This window comes from Tribolium castaneum, chromosome 11 (assembly GCF_031307605.1).
Source record: "Tribolium castaneum strain GA2 chromosome 11, icTriCast1.1, whole genome shotgun sequence".
NCBI lineage: Eukaryota > Metazoa > Arthropoda > Insecta > Coleoptera > Tenebrionidae > Tribolium > Tribolium castaneum.
The window spans coordinates 2,109,468-2,130,580 of record NC_087404.1 but is presented as its reverse complement, the minus strand read 5'-3'; the positions used below and the strand labels follow the sequence as shown (position 1 = coordinate 2,130,580).

Sequence of the window (21,113 nt, the reverse complement as noted above, 5' to 3'; positions counted from 1 at the left end):
GATAAATTCACAACACTATCTATCACGAATTGTAACAAACCCAACCGAAATTGCAGAACTAATTAAAAAATTCCCCAATAACAAAGCCCCGGGGCTAGACGAAATAGAAAATAAAGTAATTAAAAATTTCTCACGTAAAGCTTTAGTACAATTGACAAATTTAGTTAATGCAATGTTCAAATTAAATCATCATTATCCCCAATCATTTAAAACCGCAAAAGTAGTACCCATTTTCAAACCAGGTAAAAACACGCAATTACCGAGCAGTTACAGACCGATTAGTTTACTTTTTTGTATCTCCAAAATTTTCGAAAAGGTAATTCATTTTAGACTCAGCAAAATTCTTCAGAAAAATAAAACAATTAATAACTGCCAGTTTGGATTTAGACCGAAACACAATACCACACAACAACTTGCCAGAATCGTTAATGATATACAGATTAATTACAATAAAGATAAAGTTACCACAATGGCTTTACTTGATATTGAAAAAGCATTTGACCGCGTTTGGATCGACGGTTTAATATATAAAATGATCCATTACAAAATTCCGAAAAGTTTAATCTTATTAATCCATTCATATTTAACAAATCGGGAACTCCTAGTACATTTAAAAAATACCCAATCGACGAGGAAATTAATTGGAGCGGGGGTCCCGCAAGGTTCAGTACTAGGTCCAACTCTTTTTAATATTTTTATAAATGACATACCAATATTCGCGAAAACAAATACGGCGCTTTACGCAGACGACACGGCAATATACGCGAGCTTCTTTTCGGCCCAGATAGCGAGCAAGCAAATTCAAATTCATATTAATTTATTGGAGAAATTTTATGACAAGTGGAAAATCAAAATCAACGCGGAAAAAACACAACAAATAATATTTACACGAAAATTTACCAACCATAAAATTTGGGATAAATTACGGGTATACGATAACAAAATTACAGACGAACCGCACGTTAAATATCTCGGGACGTACATTGACACACGTTTAAATTTTTTGAAAAACACTAAATACTTAATTAGTAAAGCCTCCGCCGCCCTTAAAAACATGTACTCGCTTATGAAAATAAACAGTAAACTCACGCCACAAAATAAAGTGTTAATGTACAAAACCATATTTCGACCAATTTTGACATACGCCGCCCCTCTCGGACACTGCCTTCAAACCGCTGGAAGTTTTTCAAAATAAATGTTTAAGATTAGCTTTGAATGAAAGTCGCTATGCTAGAATTGTCGATCTGCAGGAAAGATCGGCGACCACTAGCTTACGCGCATTTGTTAATAAACTTAGTAACAATTTTTATAGTCATCAACTAAATTTCAATAAATTAACTTGTAGAATCACTAAATTTAGAAGTTACAACACGCCCTTCAGGCTAAAACATAAACTATCGTATCAACATTTGAGCATCTACGATAAATAAACTTCCAGCAGGGCCTCAGACCCCTTAGGCAGTCCACGGAATTTTATTCTCGTGTGATCTGTCAAAGTCTAACGGAAATGAATCAGCCACCAATCCAGTTGATTTAACGTCGGAAATCAAGGATCGACCTCTAGTTCGCTATGTGGTCCACGAATTTCCAAACGCACTTTTTTGTATATTTGTAAATATTTTTGTAAATAAGTAGGTTAAGTTAAATTAGTTTAAATGTCACAAAATAAATATTTTCAAAAAGTACAAAACTACAGGACTGGGGAGACCTCTGGTTCACAGTCGCGCGCTTCGGTGCATAGCTTAAGTTAACTTAGGTAGAACGCGTAATTTATGGCTCGGCGGGGTCAACAGAAAAAGGGTTTTTGTACTTCTTTCCCTTAGATTAATGATAATTTTGTTATGCATGTTAGTTATAAGAAAATCCCATACTTTATTAATTAGTATAAGGCGCCTTCAGCGCACCAATAATTGTTTGCACTACAGGTTAAGCACGACTGTGCATGAACCTGTAAATTATAATTTGTAAATTAGGTTAAGATTTCTGTGTTTGCAGGATTTCTGATCCTTTGTAATTGTTGTAATTTAAATAAACTATGTTGAATTGAGTTTCCACGACAAATTTTATTTGCTGATCTTGTATACTTCTCATTATCAAATTCACTTTGTTCTCATCGGTTAGTAGTAATTTTAGTTTTTGAATAAGAGCCAACTTTTTATAAACATACTCATAAAGCGACTGACCTTCCTCCGGTTAGATAGAATCATGTCTCGCCACTCCGGCCACGAAAACAATTTCGTGGGAAGCCCCTGAGACCAAACCTGTGTTATTAAGGACCGCGTTGCAAATTGCCCTATCGTCCCATCGGTGAAGGACGGCATATTCCTCAACAGAATAAATCCATTCCTCCGCATTGTCATCGGATTGAACTCCAACACAAAGTTCTGGAACAAATGTAAACCCACGCTGCTGCTTCCCGAAGAGGTTGCACCCGTGACAACTGATACCCTGGACTATGGCGTTTTCTAATTGGGATACCGAATCTGAGAAAGTGGAATGTCTTTCGCGATGATACTCATGATCTCGCGAACCACTCTTGCTTCTGGAAAGACCATTGTTCCTGGCACTTAAAGAGCGCCGGGACCGACTCCTTGATCTTCTCGGCATAGTTCTTTTAATGTTGCACACACTATCACTAAAACTACTAACTAGCACCTGGATCTATAATCTCACTTCTGATGTTAAAATAATGAAAATCTAAATTTTATAAATAATGTTTATTCCGAGGAATACAAAGCTTTTTAGTCGAAGTCGAAGCCGACGCGGACTTGATTCTCCGATTGTAGTACCGCGATGGAATGGCTCCCCACTCCTCGAGCGACTCAGGGAACTCCTAACAAAATGTGTGTCAACGTAATAAATTCAACCTTGCAGACCCCTATATAACCTTTTTGATTCAACCCTTAAAAACATCCCCCAATTCAATCTTGCAAACCAGGGCTTTAAAATGATCCGTCCGACTTGAAATTCAACATACATAAACAACTTAATGATGGCTTTTATTTGGTATCACTTTTAACCCCTTTGATTCAGCCCTTAAAAACATTCCCAAATTTTCTAGACGCTAGTCACTTCTATTTTAAAATTTTAAATGACACTCAATTTTTGGAAAAGAAAAAACTTGTCTGACCGTAAAAAATTGTTGATTTGTTTTTGGGGTGGATTTTGAAATTTTTAGTCATTGGAAGTTTTTGATTTTAAGCCCATTTAATTTAAACAAACAATACTTCAATTTGACTTGCAAAGGTTGAGGTCAAAACCAACATTACATATGTTTATGTTTAGGCTTCATCCCCTAATCGCTAGCCACTCCTTTATGTTATGGGTTATTGCAGCACTTCTTATTCATAGTCTTCTGTCAGTGACGTCTCTAACACCAGCAACAATGTCTTTTGATTATTATCTACAGTTTCTGGCGTGAACACGTGTGTTTAGTTGCGGTGATTAAATGTGATTTTTGTTAAGGTAAATGGTGATATAAATAAATAAGATAATGTATAAGCTGTTATGAACAAAGCAAATTCAGTCTCAAATGACAAATCAGTAACTGTCTTAGCTAATTATTTAATTGGGAATTTGCGAATGTTTAGGAGATTAAGGTCGTAAGAAATCCGTGCCTTGTTATCTTATCGCTTTGTTGTTGGAGGCTGGACATTCTTGTTGACGGGAGGCGAATGTCTGGCCTCTTGAACAGTGGCATTATCAAATAATTATGGATGGTAAAGTTGATCTGCAAGATGAAAATCAACCAAAGGTGATGTTTAAATGCTGCGAATAAACTAATCACAAGTCATTACAGCAATGCATTAAATCAAAAAAATAATGTCTTGAAAGAGATTATTGCTCGAAAATGTCGTACTTCTACTTCGAAAAAACATCTGATACAAAGAGAAACTTCACAAAAGGATAATAAGGGAAACAAGGACAGAAGTACCATCAAAAAATTTCTAAGAACTACAACTAATAAGAATGAAATAGAGCAAAATATATCCCAGTTGGGATCAGAATAAAAAACAATTTATAAGATATATTGGGACAGCTGAAGCAGAAGAAAACACAGATTTCACTCATGGTTAGTAGAGACATGGTTGCGCAACTCTGTGCAGGAGTGGGAGAACCGCCACGTTAATACGTCATCAAGATTACAAACGTGTTGTTGATGCCATGTAAATGCATTGTTTACATCGTGTTTTTTATGGTTTTTAATAAAATATATCGATTGTAATCCAGGGGTAATGACTTTTTCAGTTAGTAGTGTTGTTTAGCTTGTAACAGCGCAGTGAAAGAAAAACTGGAGCAGCACTAGTGGTCTAGAAATGGAAAAAGATCTCATCCGGTCTTGTAGCTGTCAACTCATTTTTATGCACATTAAATAATAAAATGATTGAAAGACAGGGGCATAAAAAGGAGAGGAGACCACTTTAACACCGCTCGAAAATTAACAAATAAAACTTCGTAATATTAATGCCTAAGTGTACATAATAAATATTTTTTTAAAATAATTTTTATTTAACATACCCATATTCAAAAAAAAAGCTTCAACATAAATGTTCAGGTTTTAATAAACAATACATAAAATTACGTGGCGCGAAAATATTAATACATAGCGTTTTCATTCAAACGTAGTCAATTGATTACGTATTTGTATAACCGTAAAAAAATTGTTGATTTGTTTTCGTTGCTTTAACATTTTAAATAGCGCTTCTTACATTTTGAAACATTATTAGAAAGAAAAAAATGTTGTTAAAAGGAAGGGAAATACTAATTTAATTGTAGAGAAAAATACATAATTGTAGATTTGTTTTTAATTTAGGGGTTGTTTTAAAATGCGGGGTGTACAATTTAAGGTTCTAATTAAGGAGATGATGTATCCTACAACGAAAATTATGCTCTCGCTTTCCAAGACGAATCTATAAGTTATTTCAAAACTAAAAACGCCAACATCACACTATCTCTCAAAATTAGCTGTTATACATTTTTCACGCACATCAAAAAATTTTAGGTAATGTATTTTATGTATTTTAATTCTGATCCGAAAGTGTTCAGAATTTTTCCGTAACACAAGTCCAGATTCAAAGTAGTGTCAAAACGCATGGGAGAAGAAATTTAAACCACAAGTTTCCTCTAAAGTTATTTATTACAAGAAGAACGAATATTCCGTTGGATAGATTACAATAATCAATGGTTATGAAAGTTTGATCAAATTTGGCCAATTGTTATTTGTGTTTGTATGGTAATGTCGTCAATGCATACCTCAGAGTCGTAAGCACAATTCGTTTGGAATTAACCAAGTAAATAGTTTCGAAGTTGCTGATACGAAAGAGTTTTATTGATATGACTTTGATATTTAACTTGAATTAATTTAATTCGATAATGTCCAAATAAATTAACGTACGTTTCAGACGATATTGCTCGAACTCATATGATCCAGGCAATTGACAACGCGTTTCTAAATTACTTGTACCAAAGGCGGATTATAACATGCTCACGGAATCTGTGATACGTGCATCGCATTGAATTTTGGGACCTAGTGCCGAAATTCCATCTCCGGTAAAAGTTAGGTGATCAACACCTAGAATGATGCAATTTATGATTTTGAAAAAATGATTACCTACTTTCATTGTTTTAGTTTTTCATACATTTTGTATTGGAGTTAACACACTAAACAGTCTTCTCTACTTGCTCTATTATTCCGCAAAAATTGAATGGCACTAATGATCGTTCACTGCGCTAATGTCAGACATTAAATGATAACTTGGATTCAACTTGCAAATCCTAATTTAAATTTGATCATAGGAGTAAATTAAATGTGTTTTTTGGGTTGCATCGCCAGATCGTCTGGCTCTTTATTTTATCTAAATCACTGTCCATTGATGTCAAACTTTGAAGAAGGAAAAAAATTAATAAAAGAAATTAACTTATTTGTGTATTGAAATTTTCCTACAAGAACTTTTCTAAAGTGCGACACCATATCTTTGGTATAGCCTTGTATATTACACTTTTCATTGTCCCGTAATTATAATCTTCTCCAAGTCACACAAACATGCATATATATAAATACATATGAAATTCAAATGTGTAATCTCCACTTTGCACTTTTCAACTATCCAGTACGATTAATAACTGGTTTCGTTTGATTTTCTAAGATAACAGCACCGACTGACAATCTTAATGACAAATGTTTTAAAATTGTAATGATGGATGGCCGATAAGTGTGTATAAAGACGACATTAGTATGAGTTCCTAAAGATGGAAGTTTTTTCAGCAATAAAACTCTTTCTTTCAATAAAGTTGTGATTCATTTTTTGTTTTTTCTTTTTGCTTAGTTTTTGCATAGTAAAAAGTGGATGTGCGCAAATCCTATCGCATTCGCAAGGACCATTGCTGTGCCGTTCCTAAGCAAAGCCGTAGAACACCTCGCCTACGGTTCGCTTCTCTTTGCTCCCTTTCAACCCTAATTTAATCCTCTTTGACTCCCTTAATTTTATTTTGGCACAAAACGCACTTCTGAGTCATTAAAAAAGTAGTAGTGACCTAATAGTGCATTTAGAGTTGCCTCTGACTGCATATAAAGGCGCTATATCTCTGTAACATTTGGCCATTGGAAAATTGGAAAAAAGCACTCACCTTCTATGCACAGATTTCATAGAAATAATCCTTTGGCCTGCTTGGATAGGCTAAGGCTCATTTCTACGGTTAGGCGAGGAATGAAATATTTCTATTTGTGTTGTAACAGTTGCGCCGAAAAAAAAGGAACAGTAGTCATACCCATCCCGTCTAAAGATTGGAATCACAGAGGTCAGATAGAGTATAAATGGTTGTTAAACTATCAAGACTACCTTACAAAATTGTTCATTTAAAATTTATTAAAATCCAAACGAGCCGAAGAAGGCGCATTAGAAATTTAAAAAATATTTTTTGTATTTGGAGCTTCAAAAATTCTAGAAAGCGATATGAAGAGAGAGTTTGTTAAAATTGTAATTGAACAATTGACTTCAAAGTGACCATCTTACAAGATGGTGAATGGTCGTCTCCGTCACCCACAGTCTTAAGCCAGTGTTGAGAGATCCAACCAAGATGTTTAAATATGCTGAGATCATGGCTGGTTCACACTTTGCTGTTCTATTGGTTTGACCTTTTCTTGGTTGGTGTTTTTTTTTCGGCGCAACTGTTACACTTAATAAATATTTCTACGGCTGGGCGAGAAATGAAATATAATGTCACGTGTGTGACGGGTGGACAGGGGACAATAATCAAAACGGAAGTTTTCTTTCGTAAGAGTCTATATTTAACTACCAAACTAACACTAATGTGATGTAAAGATTTACTTACATTCTAGTCGCTATAAAGCTCTTCATGGCACCGACCAAATGTCACCCTTTGTCACTTTCCACTGACTATCAACGAATGAATGAATTCTACGTTTCTCTACGGCGACCCCGTAGTTCATATGCCCGGCCCTTCAAGATTGTCGTCTCGACAATTTATTTCTTATTCTAACCTAACAGTTACAATTCTAAGTTCTGCCAACAACCCACAACCACGTTATCCTCACTTCTCAAGAAACATCCCTTATGCCACCTGATGTTTTGGAAGGGGTCTTCTTTCTTCCCAGAATGGACCAGGAAGGTTTTCAGATTAGCGTAGGTGAACCAGGGTTCCTCATGTGTGGTGGGTGGTCCATCTCTTTGGGGCGTACTTCTCGAACGACCTGATGATGACTTGGGGCTCGTCCTCTACGGTGTCGACCCTTTCAGGTTACAGTCAGTAACTGTTTCTACGCCTTTGTTTGTTCCCAATGGGTACGACGGCAATACGTCACAGAGTCGGGACTTCCAGCTTGTAACTTGGTTTAGGAAGTCCTCCACTTCATGTTATTTCGAGTTTTTGACTGACGTTTTTTCCTATCCCCCCGGTTCTACGGCTACCTGCCTCTCCTTCAGCTCTCCCTGTCCGACGGCTCTGTCTTTGGTTTGTGAGGCTCTTCTCGTGGGCGTTGGGCAGAAAAAAAACAACAATTACAAACAATCCTTAACCTATTTACATTTATCAGAGTCACTGACTCTACTACATTACATGATTCTTGACCTAGATACTACATATTATTACTATTTTGCTGACAAGTCCGAACTAAGTCGAGTTAGTTCGACCTTGTCAGGTATCTTCTTTCATCCTTAGCCGTGACTGTGACCCAGATATTATTATCAACAGTCCGACCATGAACTATTTCTCGCTTTTTTTTCCAAAAATTTCTTCCCTCTTTTTTTTGTAACCCCATAATACTAGCTAGGTACCCTTATAAAATCTATTCCCCCTTTTGTTTGTCTTTCTCTATGTCCATTGACTCCCTTAATTTTGTGTTTGTTTTTTTTTCTCTCTAGATTTCACTTACGTTGTGAATCATTACTTCACTCCTAGTTGGGAGTGGCTCCAAAGTCACTCTGGTCTTTTGACCTCTTGCCAAAGACAGCAGGCTTGCTTCATCCAGTTCGAGTCGTCCCTCCGACCGACTCTTTTCCCTGTGGTTCACTCTTGGCCTTGGAGAAAGTACTTCATTTTCCTCCGAACTCGCGCTACCTTCTTCTTCTCGAATTTTTGACCCTTGCCGAGAGTTTGCCTCTTTTGAATTTCTTTTCCTGCAGCACAACTTATTAATTTTTGCTAATATATAAATAAGAAAGGTTAATAATGCTATGTGCATGAGCACGAGAACCACTTCGTGACCCAATTGGCTCTCCTCACCCCAAGCGTGCACTTCTGGAGTGGGGGCAATTATTATCCCTCCTGGATTCCTTTTTAACACCAAGTATGCCACGAACACTGACAGGACCGTGTTCCAAATCAGTAAAATCGTATCACCGTGCAAAGCGTATGTGGCGCTGAACTGATGGTCGATGTTATGATTATTCAGCTGTTCTCTTATCTCTTCCACTCGATTTGCTGTTGATGTCAGATTGAGATGGGGAACGGTGAGAGTCCAATTCGAGTTGAGACATTGGCTTACGTTCTTAAATCTTAATTGGTCCTTCTGCCTAAATTCACCTAATACAAGTGAACCAAGCGAGGACCATATTGCCGGTATCACGTGGACTACGGATACTTCCTTCACTTCCTGCTCTATGCATGGGTATTTTTTTTCAATTAAGACTTCTTCCCTTGAATTAAGTGTACAATGACAGGGCACGTGAATTTTTCTTGCTCCCGGTTGAATTTTGTCGCTTGTAGGTCCGATTGTGGTTTCATGTGCGTTACAGCGAATACTGGCTTTTTCGTCAATATGAGTCATGATAAATATTTCATCTTCGATCTCTGTGATCTTTGTGATCTGTTGCATGTCATAGGACAATGACTTCCTAATTCTTCGATTGACCCCCCTGAGATTAATTTTCTTACGCACGTCGGCCCATGAATCGAATCGGCCGAAAACCTCGGTAGGAAACACAATTTATTTTCAAAAGGTCGACAGTGGTGCAGGCTCACACCGGAGATTGTTCTCGTCTCTATTTTCTTCCCGTTCGAAATTGCGACATATGTGCTCTCATGTTGAATCCTGCAAGTGTGGTTGTACCAGGCGAAAGGTGCACTTAACTCATACAGAGTCCAGGTGTAATCTTTTCTTCTGATTGGGATTCGTGCTTGTATGGTTATGTTTCCTCCAGTCAGTGTGCAATCACTTATCGGTAGCGTGTATAACATCCAGATGTTACTCATAGGAATGGCCAGTTCCTGATCGTGTTGCTGGATGTGTAGGGCTAATTTCTGTAGGTCTTTTCTCAAAATTGCTGGTGGTAAGATGGTCTGAGGTATCAAGTGTTGTTTACAGGCGGTCGCAATTTCGTTTTCTTCCATCGTCCTTAAGTTGTTCAAGGTCCTTTTTAAATTTAGATAGGTGTTGTAGACCGCCGCTGTGATTAATTTTTCGTCCTCCTCCATGTGAATGTTGTTGTTGTTTGTCATGTCCATTGCCAGTTTTTCGATTATGTGCATCCTTTTCTCCGCCTTTTCAAAAGCGGTCGCTGCTTCTTTCTGGTACGCTGCAAATTCGTGTGACTCCTTACCCATGTTTTTCAAGGTTTCGCTTAATCCTCGTTGGATTTCTTCCACGTGTTGTGCTAATTCGCCTTCTGTCATTGCCAACTTATTAAATTTTTGTTGTGTCGCAAACCCGCAACACCATTCGAATGAACTTGCTATGAAGTCCAGCGCCCTTTGAAATCTTGTGTTTGTTTGGTGGCCCGCTTTAACCTGACTGTCCACCATTTGTCCCAACATTGAACGTTCCCTCTCATAGATGGTCGAAAGTCTCCCCATCTCATCGATTATTTTACATCCGACTTTTCCTTCTCCTCTGCTACAATAGTTGATCGGGTTAATTTCACTTTCTGTCTTCATGTTTGACCTCCAGCTCGTCGAATAGGTAAGGGGAATGGTGGCTTCATAATTAATTGTCTCTGGTAACTTTTTCCAGTACACCCCTGTACTGATTTCGACTTCCTCTGCTAGAGACATGGTCATGGGAAGAATAAAAAATCTGCAAGAAGATACATTTTAATTTTTTTAATTCATTATTTTCCTAAAACTACCCTTATCCCTTAATTAGTTTCTTAACCTATCTTACCCACTATTAATTACACAGATTTTTTTTCTCACGGGCCCTGAGTCGGAGAAGTCCATGGGTCGTGATATTTCAAAATCCGACTGACGTGAGCAACTTCGCGTTTTGGCTTCTTTTTCGTACCAAGCTCCAATTCGTAGTTGACATCACTTACTTTTTTCACCACTGTGTACGGCCCAAACCATCGGCACATCAATTTGGGACTTTTTCCTATTTTTCGCCTTGGTACGAACATCTTTACTTGTTCTCCCACTGAAAAGTCCACATGTCGATGAAAGGAGTCGTACCGGTCCTTGTCGTATCCTTGCCGTTTGGTGATATTTGCCGCCGCTTGCGCTTGAATTGCGAGCAGTTTTTCCCGAATTTCAATGATGTCCTTGTTCTCCACTTGCATTGCCAATAAATTTGCCTCCGTCGGCAATGTGGGAAGTCTTCCGAACAATACTAAATAGGGTGGGTACCCCGTAGTTGCCTGTACGCTTGTATTGTACCCGAACGTTGTGGGTTTTACGTATTCGTCCCAATCTCGCTGGTCAGTCCCGGTAAAAATGGCTAACATACCCGCTAATGTTTTGTTGTATTTTTCAACGAGTCCGTTTGTTTGTGGTCTGTACGCTGTTGTGTATAAGTCCTTCACCACGCCCATAAATTTCAATAATTCGGTTACCATTTGGCTCCGAAACACTGTTCCCCTGTCACTCAAAAAACAACGCGGTGCTCCATAAATGGTAATTACATTTTCGAATATGAATCTTGAGACGCTCTTTGCTGAACCGTCCTTGATGGCTCCTGCAATTGCATATCTGGAAACATATTCTGTGCAGACAATTACCATCGTATTTCCTGATTGCGATTTGGGAAATGGTCCTAAGAGATCTACCGAAAGCATTGACCAAATTGTCCCCACAGGAATTGGTTGTAGCAATCCTGCTCCTTTTTTGAAATCTTTACCTTTTCGAGACTGGCAATCCGGACATCCCCTAACAAATTTTTCCTCATCTTTTTGTTGTCCAGTCCAGAAGTATCTTTCTCGAATTTTTTCCAACGTTTTAGTTGTCCCTAAATGTCCGCTTAGTGGATCACTGTGGTGGTTATATAAGATTTCCCCTATTAAAGATTTTGGAATTGCGAGTAGGTGATCTCTTCCGACTTCGCGAGTGTTTTTCTTATATAGCACCCCATCTATAAGAGAAAAATTTTTTGCCCTTCTTCTTGTCCCTATTGGGATATTTGTGTCATTGTCGTTTTCCACTGCGGTTATTAATTCCTTTAGTTCATCGTCCTCTAGCTGAAGTTGTCTCAACTCGTCTGGTTTCACGAGGTAAGTTGGGATTTCTTCGCAATCGACCTCATCGGCTTCGTTCCCTTCGGCTACCGGATTCCTTGACAAGCAATCAGCATCCTTGTGTTTTGACCCGCTTCGATGAACCACGGTGTACTGAAATTCTGATAATTTTATGGCCCATCTTGCTAGTTTTCCAGTTGGATCTTTGATTGATTTTAACCAGCGAATTGCGCTATGATCTGTGACAATTTTTACGTGTCTACCGTGTACTAAATGTCACCCCAAACATTCTATTTCTGTAATTCCCAAATTCCTCTCGTTCTTTGTTAGGCTGCGGCTAACGAAAGTGATAGGGTGGCTTTGTTGGTCTTCTTCCACCTGTAATAAAACTGCTCCGAGCCCCTGCAGACTGGCGTCTACTCTTAATTCGCAATCCTTGTTCGGGTCAAATCTTCGAAGAACTGGTGTTGTCGTCATTTTCTCCTTTAGCATGTTGAACGCCTGTTCCTGTTCCTCACTCCACTCGAATTTCAGTTTTCTTTTTGTTACTTCATGTAGTGGGCGAGCAATGGCTGAGAAATTCTTAATAAATTTGCGGTAGTAGTTGCACATTCCTAAAAATCGTTGGACCTCCTTGACTGATTTTGGCGTCGGCATATTTGCAATGCCGTTTATTTTATTCTGGTCCACGCTGATGCCCTCAGCGTTCACTTTAAACCCTAGTATTTCGATTTCCTTTTTCAGATAATGGCACTTACTTGGTTTTAACGTCAGTCCTGCTTCTCGAAGCCTCTGAAATACCCTTTTTAATTTTTCGATGTGTTCCTCAACGGTCTTCGAAAAAATGATGATGTAATCTAAATAGATTAGGATGTCCTTCCACTTCATATCCGAAAAAAGTTTGTCCATAAGAGCTTGGAAAGTTCCTGGTGCGCAACAAAGACCGAATGGCATGACGTTAAATTGATACTGACCTTGACCCTGAGCGATAAATGCTGTGTACTCTTTACACTCTTCTTTGACGGCTACCTGCCAATATCCGCTTGTTAAGTCCAGGGTTGAGTAGTATTGACTGTCGTGCCCGATGTAGGTCATTACGTCGTCTATGTTGGGAATGGGATAGTTGCATTTCTTCGTCACTTCATTTAACTTCCGATAGTCGACGCAAAACCTCATTTTTCCGTCTTTTTTTTTTCGTCAGTACCACTGGAAATCCCCACGGACTCGTGCTCGGTTCGATTATTTTGTTTTCCAACATTTCGTTAATTTGGTCGTTAATAATTTCGCGTTCTGTGTGTGATACCCTGTATGGCTTACACTTAATGGGTTTGGCTCCTTGTACATCAATTTCGTGTTCTACTAAATTTGTTTTACCCAAATCTGACGTTGAGTTCGCAAAAATGTCCGAGAATTCCTGTAATAGTTTGTTTATTTTCTTTTTATCTGACTCCGGTAAACAGCTGTTTATGTTGTGGTCATCAGGTTTCGCGCTGTGTTTCTTTATCGACGTGTACAAGAAAAATTTTTCGCCAAGTAGATCGCCCGCCTCCTCCTGTAACCATCCCAGTGTTGTTCCCTTATAAACACGAATGCAGTTGTTTGCTCTTGAAGTGAGTACTGTTTCAAGTTGATTGTTATTGGTTTTTTCTAATAAACCAATCAGCAGTCCCCTAGGTACTAAAAATCGTTCATTTTTTATGAATTCGCCATCTTTTCCGTCTTCCTGTTTGGCACTTGTCCCTAATTTAATTCTTACCGGCCGTCCAGGTCTGAGAACAACATCTGTCTGTGTCATCACTTTGATTTTCTTGATGTCGTCAGCGTTTTTCGTCTCCGTTTGTAGTACGGTAGTGTTTGTGTCATCGCTCTTTGACCTATTTTCCGACTTCGTTCTTATCTTCACTCCTGCTCTCGGGAAATGGATCGTTTTTTCCCGTAGTTTATGATGACCTCTTCGCGCTTTAAAAATGCATCTCCTAAAATTACCGGACTTGGCAATTTATCAACTACGATTGCCTCGAATTCGAATTTCCTATTACCTAAATGCAGTTCAAAATTTGTCTTACCTAAGGTGGGAATTTTGTGGTTCCCTACCGTCCTTAAAAATAATCTATTCTTATCTGATAACTTATTCTCTACTAACTCTTTACTTACAAGATTATTACTACACCCCGTGTCTATTATGACGTCTACGTTCTTACCTCTATGATACCCCGTTATTAATTGTCCAGCGCAGCCTCATCCTCAAGATAACTTACAGGTAGTTTCACTTGTATCTAGGAATGACCACAAATTTTAAAGAACTCTGTGTTACCGACTCCTACTGGGCTCTATCCAATCCTCTGCTGCTAATGTCATTCGTTTCCTTGTGCTTGGAAATTGACCACGCGTTGCTAATTTTCGTTCGGTTTCCCCTTATAAAAGGTAAAATATCGTTCAATTTCTTACTCTCCTAATTGCTTTAGGTCTATTTTTACAGTCATAGACATTTAGGTTGCAGTAAGTACTCGGTTTATAGATATAGGTACTGAAAAAATTTGGAGGTTAGATCACGTTATGCACTCATAGTGTGAAAATGGGAAAATCGCACAGATCTTCCTCTCGATCTAGTTCTGTCTCCAGCACGGACGCTCATAGACGAAGCCATCGAGACAAATCCGACCTCGAAAGGCGTTTACGCCATTTGGAACGGAAAGTCCGCAAATCTCGTCACGCCCGGAAACATCACACCAGGCGTAGTCGTTCCACATCTCTTTCTCCACGTCATACACATGAACGTGGGGAAAGAACAAGTCCTCTTCACAGCAGCAAGGAGTCAGAAGGGTTTGATCGCGGCACATTTTCTCGATGCCCGACCCCTATTTCTCTGCCAACCAACGGTGGCGAACCTGAGACCGCTGATGTATTTGTTTGCTTGGAACCCGACCTCGAAAAAGAGGTTTTAGCCTTGTTAGGGGATGACCCATCAGAAAAATCTGAGGAGATTCACCTTCATGAAGCACTAACTGTGCGTTGGAACTATAACCTCACACGAGGTTTGGATGCTCAGGTAAAAACAGCATTATTGGGGAAATACCAAACACCAATCAATTGCGAATTACTCAAAGCACCAGAAATTCTACCTGCATTAGCCGATATACAAATCAAGAAGGATAAGTATCAACGTTTAGGTCAATCTCAATTGGGCGTGGGTCTCACCTCACTAGGTGAAGCTTTGACCCTTCTTCTGAAGGAGAGTGGTTCCCGAAATGAGGAATTATTAAAATTATTAATAGATTCCGGAAAAATTTTAACAGATCTTTTCTTTAATATGTCCCGATCTAGAAAATCTTAATAAGTCTATGAAGGACATAATCCAGAAAGATACACCAGGTCACTTTCTGTTTGGAGAGGACTTAAGTGAACGCATTAAATCTGCAAAGACTTTACAAAAGTCAAGTCAGGACCTCAAAGCGGTACCAGATAAATTAATAGTAAAAACCCCTAAAATCAGTCAAAAAAGAGGGGGGGGAGGAACAACTAATTACCCATCCACCTCCAGGTCTTTAAACTCGAGGAGCTCGTTTCGGTCAACGAGGGACCTGAAACAAAAAGGGCGAGATCCTCGACCGTATCAGAGTTATAAAAATTACCGGAGTCGCAGTCCCTCACGCACCAACAAACGTTAGAGGTAATAGCAGGTAGATTGTCATACTTCAGGACTGAATGGCGAAAAATCACTAATAATCACAAAGTTCTTGTATGGGTTAAATCTTTTAAAATCCATTTTGTAGTCGAGCCAATTCAGAATCGACCACCATCTCCTGCGAAATTAAACAAGGAGGAAATGGATGCAATGTCGGTTTCCATAGATGCACTTTTAGGTGAAGGAGTGATTCGTAAGTGTCACTCTTGCACTGACCAATTTATATCAAATTATTTCTTGGTCAAAAAATTGAATGGCAAGAACCGCTTTATCTTGAATTTAAAAAAAATTAAATAAACACTTGGATCCTCTCCATTTTAAGATGGAGGATATGCGAACAGTTACCAAACTCATAAAAAAGAACTGGGTTATGACAACCATTGATTTGATAAATGCTTATTTTCTTATTTCTATTGACGAAAACTCTAGGAAATATCTAAAGTTTGAATTTAGAAATCACCTATTTGAGTTTGTGTGCATGCCCTTTGCATTGTCGATTGCTCCCTATGTTTTCACAAAAATTATCAAACCAGTTGTAAACTGGTTACGTATGGAGGGAGTTTTTTGTGTGAACTATTTAGACGATTTTTTAATTTTATCAGAAAACTATAAAGTTGGTCTAAGAAATACTCACCTAGTATTATCTTTACTAAAATCTTTAGGATTCATTATTAATGAAGATAAAAGTTGTATAATTCCAAACACAAATTGCAAATTTCTAGGTTTTTTGTTTAACTCAACTGAGCTAACAGTAGAATTACCGCATGACAAGAAGCAAGCTATTTTACAGACAATTTTACAGATTAAAGTTTGAAATTAAAAATTAGGAAAATGGCTCAACTTTTAGGTACTTTAACATCTGCTTGTCCGGCAGTGATGTATGGCTGGTTATACACCAAACATCTCGAACGGGATAAATTCCTTGCCTTAAGCAACTCTAAGGGCAACTATGAATCATATATGCAGCTTTCCATCCAGTCTTTGAAGGATCTCGATTGGTGGACTAACACGATTCCTTCATCTAAGAACAGAATAAGGAATGATGAATTTCATTTAGAAATATTTACGGATAGTTCTTTGACAGGGTGGGGAGCACACTGTAAGGGCACATCTGCTAGTGGCAACTGGCCAATGGACTTACAGCGGGAACATATTAATTTTTTAGAACTTTTAGCAATCTTTCATGGACTAAGATGTTTTGCGAGAAATTGTTCGAATCTGAATATTCTTATTCATACTGATAACACTACAGCTTTGTCGTATATAAATAAAATGGGTAGTGTACAATATCCAAAATTAAGTTCTCTTGCTCGTGACATTTGGCAATAATGCAAACATCGTAACTTATGGTTACACGCCTCGTATATTCGTTCAGAATGTAATGATATAGCAGACAAGGAATCTCGAAAGTTGCCTGTAGAAACAGAGTGGTCGCTATCACAAGAGGCATTTACCAAAGTGGTAAATAAATTTGGTCAACCTGAAATTGATCTATTTGCTTCCTTTTATAACACCAAATGTGACACATATGTGTATTGCAACTGATTCGTTTACTATTTCTTGGAGTGATTATTACTTTTATGCTTTTCCGCCTTTCAGTCTCATTTTAAGAGTTTTAAACAAAAATCATATGTGATAAAGCAGTGGGGATAGTAATTGCTCCCAAATGGTCATCGCAGCCGTGGTTTCCCTTACCATCTAAATTGCTGGTTCAAGCCCCTTTAAATTTAGAAGCAAATCCTCATCTACTTTCTTCTCCTTATAGTTACGAACAACACCCTCTGAGGCTTACTCTGGTTGCCACACTTTTGTCAGGGAAGTTTTTTCTCAGAAGAAAAATACCCGAACAATCAATCCTCATAATGTTGCAGTCTTTGTCGACCGGGACTTTAAAGCAGTATGACTGCACATACAGCAGCTGGTGGCTTTTCTGTTCAAAGTTCAATCAATGTCTTTATACTGCTACTTCCAATGAGGTACTACAATTTTTGCAGGACATATTAACCTCAAAAAATTATAGTTATGGGACGTTTAATTCCCATCGCTCACCTTTATCTTTAATCATTCCTGATATTGGAACTAATATTTACATAAAACGATTTTTGAAGGAGATAGCGCGACTTCGCCCGGGACGTCGCAAATACGACTTTACTTGGGATCCCAGTAAGGTCTTAGATTTTTTGAATAACTTGTTTCCTAAGACCAACCTTTCATTGCAAAAACTCACGTACAAATTGATCACGCTGTTAGCACTGATCACTGGACATCGTTTTCAAACACTATCCTTGATTAAATTATCAAATATTCTTAAGATGGATACCAAAATTCAGATCCGAATAACAGAAAACATTAAAACGTCTTTACTGACAAAAAACGAACCGTGCTTTCAAATCCCTTTCTTTAACGAACAACCTGGAGTTTGTGCTGCTCTAACCTTATCAGACTATATCCAGAGGACTGCTCAGATTCGTAAAGATGTTGACTCTCTGTTCCTGACAATAAAATCACCTCATAAAGCAGCAAATAAACAAACATTAAGTAAATGGATAAAAACCACATTATCTATGACTGGAATTAATACTAGTATTTTCTCAGCTCATTCAACTAGACATGCGTCATCATCTGCAGCTTTACGCAAAGGCATTTCATTGGATGTAATCCATAAGACTGCAGGTTGGTCCGAAAAGTCACAAACTTTTGCCAAAACTTACAATCTGCCTCTAGCTGCAGAGACCGATTTTGCCAAGGCAATTATGCAATGAGTCATGTGCCTTTTTTCCTTTTCGTTATTAAAAGAATATATGTTTTGTTTATCTTTAATTTTACAATGTAGACGCTCAAATAAACTTTTGATGTTATTGGGCCCCTTTTCTACGTTGTCACAACCTTTCTCTTTAAACTTCTACCTGTAAGTTATCTTGAGGATGAGGCTGCGCTGGACAATTAAACAGTCAAACGAGAATTTACCGAAGTTCGACTATAATTGTCCTAGCAGCCTCATCCGAAGAGATAACTCCCACCCATCCCAAATTTGAAACCCCGTATATAGGTCGGTTGTGACTTGTTCTTCCAACTTAATGACATTAGCAGCAGAGGATTGAATAGAGCCCAGTAGGAGTCGGTAACACAGAGTTCTTTAAAATTTGTGGTCATTCCTAGATACAAGTGAAACTACCTGTAAGTTATCTCTTCGGATGAGGCTGCTAGGACAATTATAGTCGAACTTCGGTAAGTTCTCGTTTGACTGTTTAATAATATATTTGTCGGCGTCCCGGTTGTGAAAATGCTGTCGACTTGGACGACATCCGGACGCACGTCGGACGTCGTCCTTACTCTTTTCCCGCATAATTTTTCCCGTCGCTCCTACCTTCGTTCTTCTTCCTGTTCCGGCAGACGGCCGCAAAATGTCCAGGTTTTCCGCAAACGAAGCATTTTTTCGTCTGGGGAGCCGGGTTCCTCTCGAAGTTCTTTCTTTCTTGATTTCTGCAAACCGATGCGTAATGTCCCGGTTTATCACAAGAAAAACAGATGGGTCTCCCGTCCTTGGTCCTAGTATTTGGGAATTGTTGTCGCCGATTTTCCCATTTCCGGTTTTCCTCGTGGCTGGTCCGTGACCTGTTCGCTTCCGTTTGCTGACGGTGCGCTCTGTCGTTCATTGTTACGAACGCATGAAATGTTGTTGATCAGCGACTTTTTCTTCACTTCGCTAATTTTGAAGACAAGATTTTTGATGTCTCTCCTCCTCATCTCTGGGTCGCTAAACATTAAAAATGTTTCCGCTAACTGTGGCAGCAAACCCTCTTCGAAAAACATCCTGAATGTCGCATCCGACATTTGAGGGTCATATTCCTCTTGAAGCGACAATAACTCGAAATAATAGGATTTTATATCTTCATTCCCTCCCTGTTTGCGGCTTTCAAACCTCATTCTTGCGTTTTTCGTGGAATTTCCTCGTCCGAATTCCTCTAGGAAGTCTGCCACTAATTGCCTCCACGTTTTTGTAGCGTTTTGTGCTTCTCCTGTGTACTCATTGTACCAGACCGACGCCGCTTTTTCTAGGAAAATCGGAAGGTACGCAATTTTCAAGTTGTCGTCCCAAGCGTTCGCCAGTGCTACTCTATTGTATGTTTGTATAAAGGTATTTGGATCCACCGTGGCTGGATTGAAGGAAGGTGGCGACAAAAATTTGGCGTTGCCGGGGTTTTGGCCGTAGCCAGAGCCTGGCGGATGGTCGTGTCGGCCATTACTTCGTTTTCTTCGTTCTTCGTCTCTTGTTTCTCTTTTGTTTCCTCGGTGCCCTTAACGCTTTCCTCGTTTTCGTCCTCTTCTCCTGACGACTCGTCGTGCTCTCTGTCCTTCCTTCTCTCAAGAATCGTCTCCAATTCCCTTACTGTTTTCCATGAACCTCCCGCTTGCACCACTATCTCTACGCTTCCGGTTGGGGGTACCGATTGCTGTCCAAAAATTTCGGTATTGCGAAATGGCGGTTTAAATTGCGCGTCCTCGTGCTCCTTTGCCCGCCTTCTTGTCAGTGGCGGTTCCCTTTCTTCGCCCTTGGGCATTGACTCCTATTTTCGCTGACCCCTAACTTTTACGCGAACATATTGCTTCGTATTCACCGATCGTGCCGTCGGCGAATTCCACGTCACGGTAATTTTTCAATTATAAATCTTTCATACTAATACGAACTTTATTTTAAAATTCCGAAATCTTGGGGCGCCTCCACCATAATATCACGTGTGTGACGGGTGGACAGGGGACAATAATCAAAACGGAAGTTTTCTTTTGTAAGAGTCTATATTTAACTACCAAACTAACACTAGTGTGATGTAAAGATTTACTTACATTCTAGTCGCTATAAAGCTCTTCATGGCACCGACCATATGTCACCCTTTGTCACTTTCCACTGACTATCAACGAATGAATGAATTCTACGTTTCTCTACGGCGACCCCGTAGTTCGAACCACCGAAAGGCTGACTTAGCTATTGCTCATCGGTATTCGCAAATTCCGATATCAGCAATAGCTTGCAACCTCGCTAGGGTGTTCGACCTAAGAGGAAGCTCAACTTCCCGTTGGTGACATATTTTAGTGGTATCATTTTATCCCGGCCTCCGTGACCATTGCTTACACGAGCTTCAACAAATTTTTCATAAAAATTCTTCATATGGCACTATAAAAGTGATTTCTTCATCTTTATTTTTTCTTTTTTTTTATAACAGTTTTTTCTCTACCTATCTCAATAATTTCATAAATTCTCGAAAAATAATGTTGCTTATTAGTCCTTTTTTTCTTTTTTTTTGCTTCTCTACAGGCCTGCAAAATTTTGTTGATTTTTTCTATTTTTGTCACTGTTCACGGTTTCTCCAAGCTATTTTTCTGAGCTAAAACAAAAATAATGATTCAGTTGAAAATTGTTTTATTTGAACTATTTTTGAAATAGTTGTTCAAATAACTTAAGGGGTGATAGATCAAAAGAAGTCAAAATGTTTCAACTTGCCTTATCCAATTATTTCCACATGTAAAAC

The 21,113-nt window shown here is 38.7% G+C and overlaps 1 protein-coding gene across 1 annotated transcript; it reads right to left on the bottom strand.

The window, feature by feature from the left end:
- Positions 1-9,282: 9,282 nt before the first annotated feature.
- LOC135267350 (uncharacterized) lies at positions 9,283-20,643 on the bottom strand. Its single transcript, XM_064359613.1, has 2 exons — positions 20,431-20,643; positions 9,283-10,531 (listed from the first exon to the last, which is right to left on the bottom strand). The coding sequence occupies exons 1-2, from the start codon at positions 20,466-20,468 to the stop codon at positions 9,283-9,285; spliced, it is 1,287 nt and encodes a 428-aa protein (XP_064215683.1). The 5' UTR covers positions 20,469-20,643.
- Between the last annotated feature and the right edge of the window lie 470 nt (positions 20,644-21,113).

Excerpts from the sequence above, each read along its gene's own strand:
- LOC135267350 (XM_064359613.1), bottom strand. The coding sequence starts at position 20,468 with ATGGTCGGTGCCATGAAGAGCTTTATAGCGACTAGAAT. Across the intron at positions 10,532-20,430 it reads AGCTTTATAGCGACTAGAAT|ATTTTTTATTCTTCCCATGA; the intron begins GTAAGTAAATCT and ends ATCTTCTTGCAG.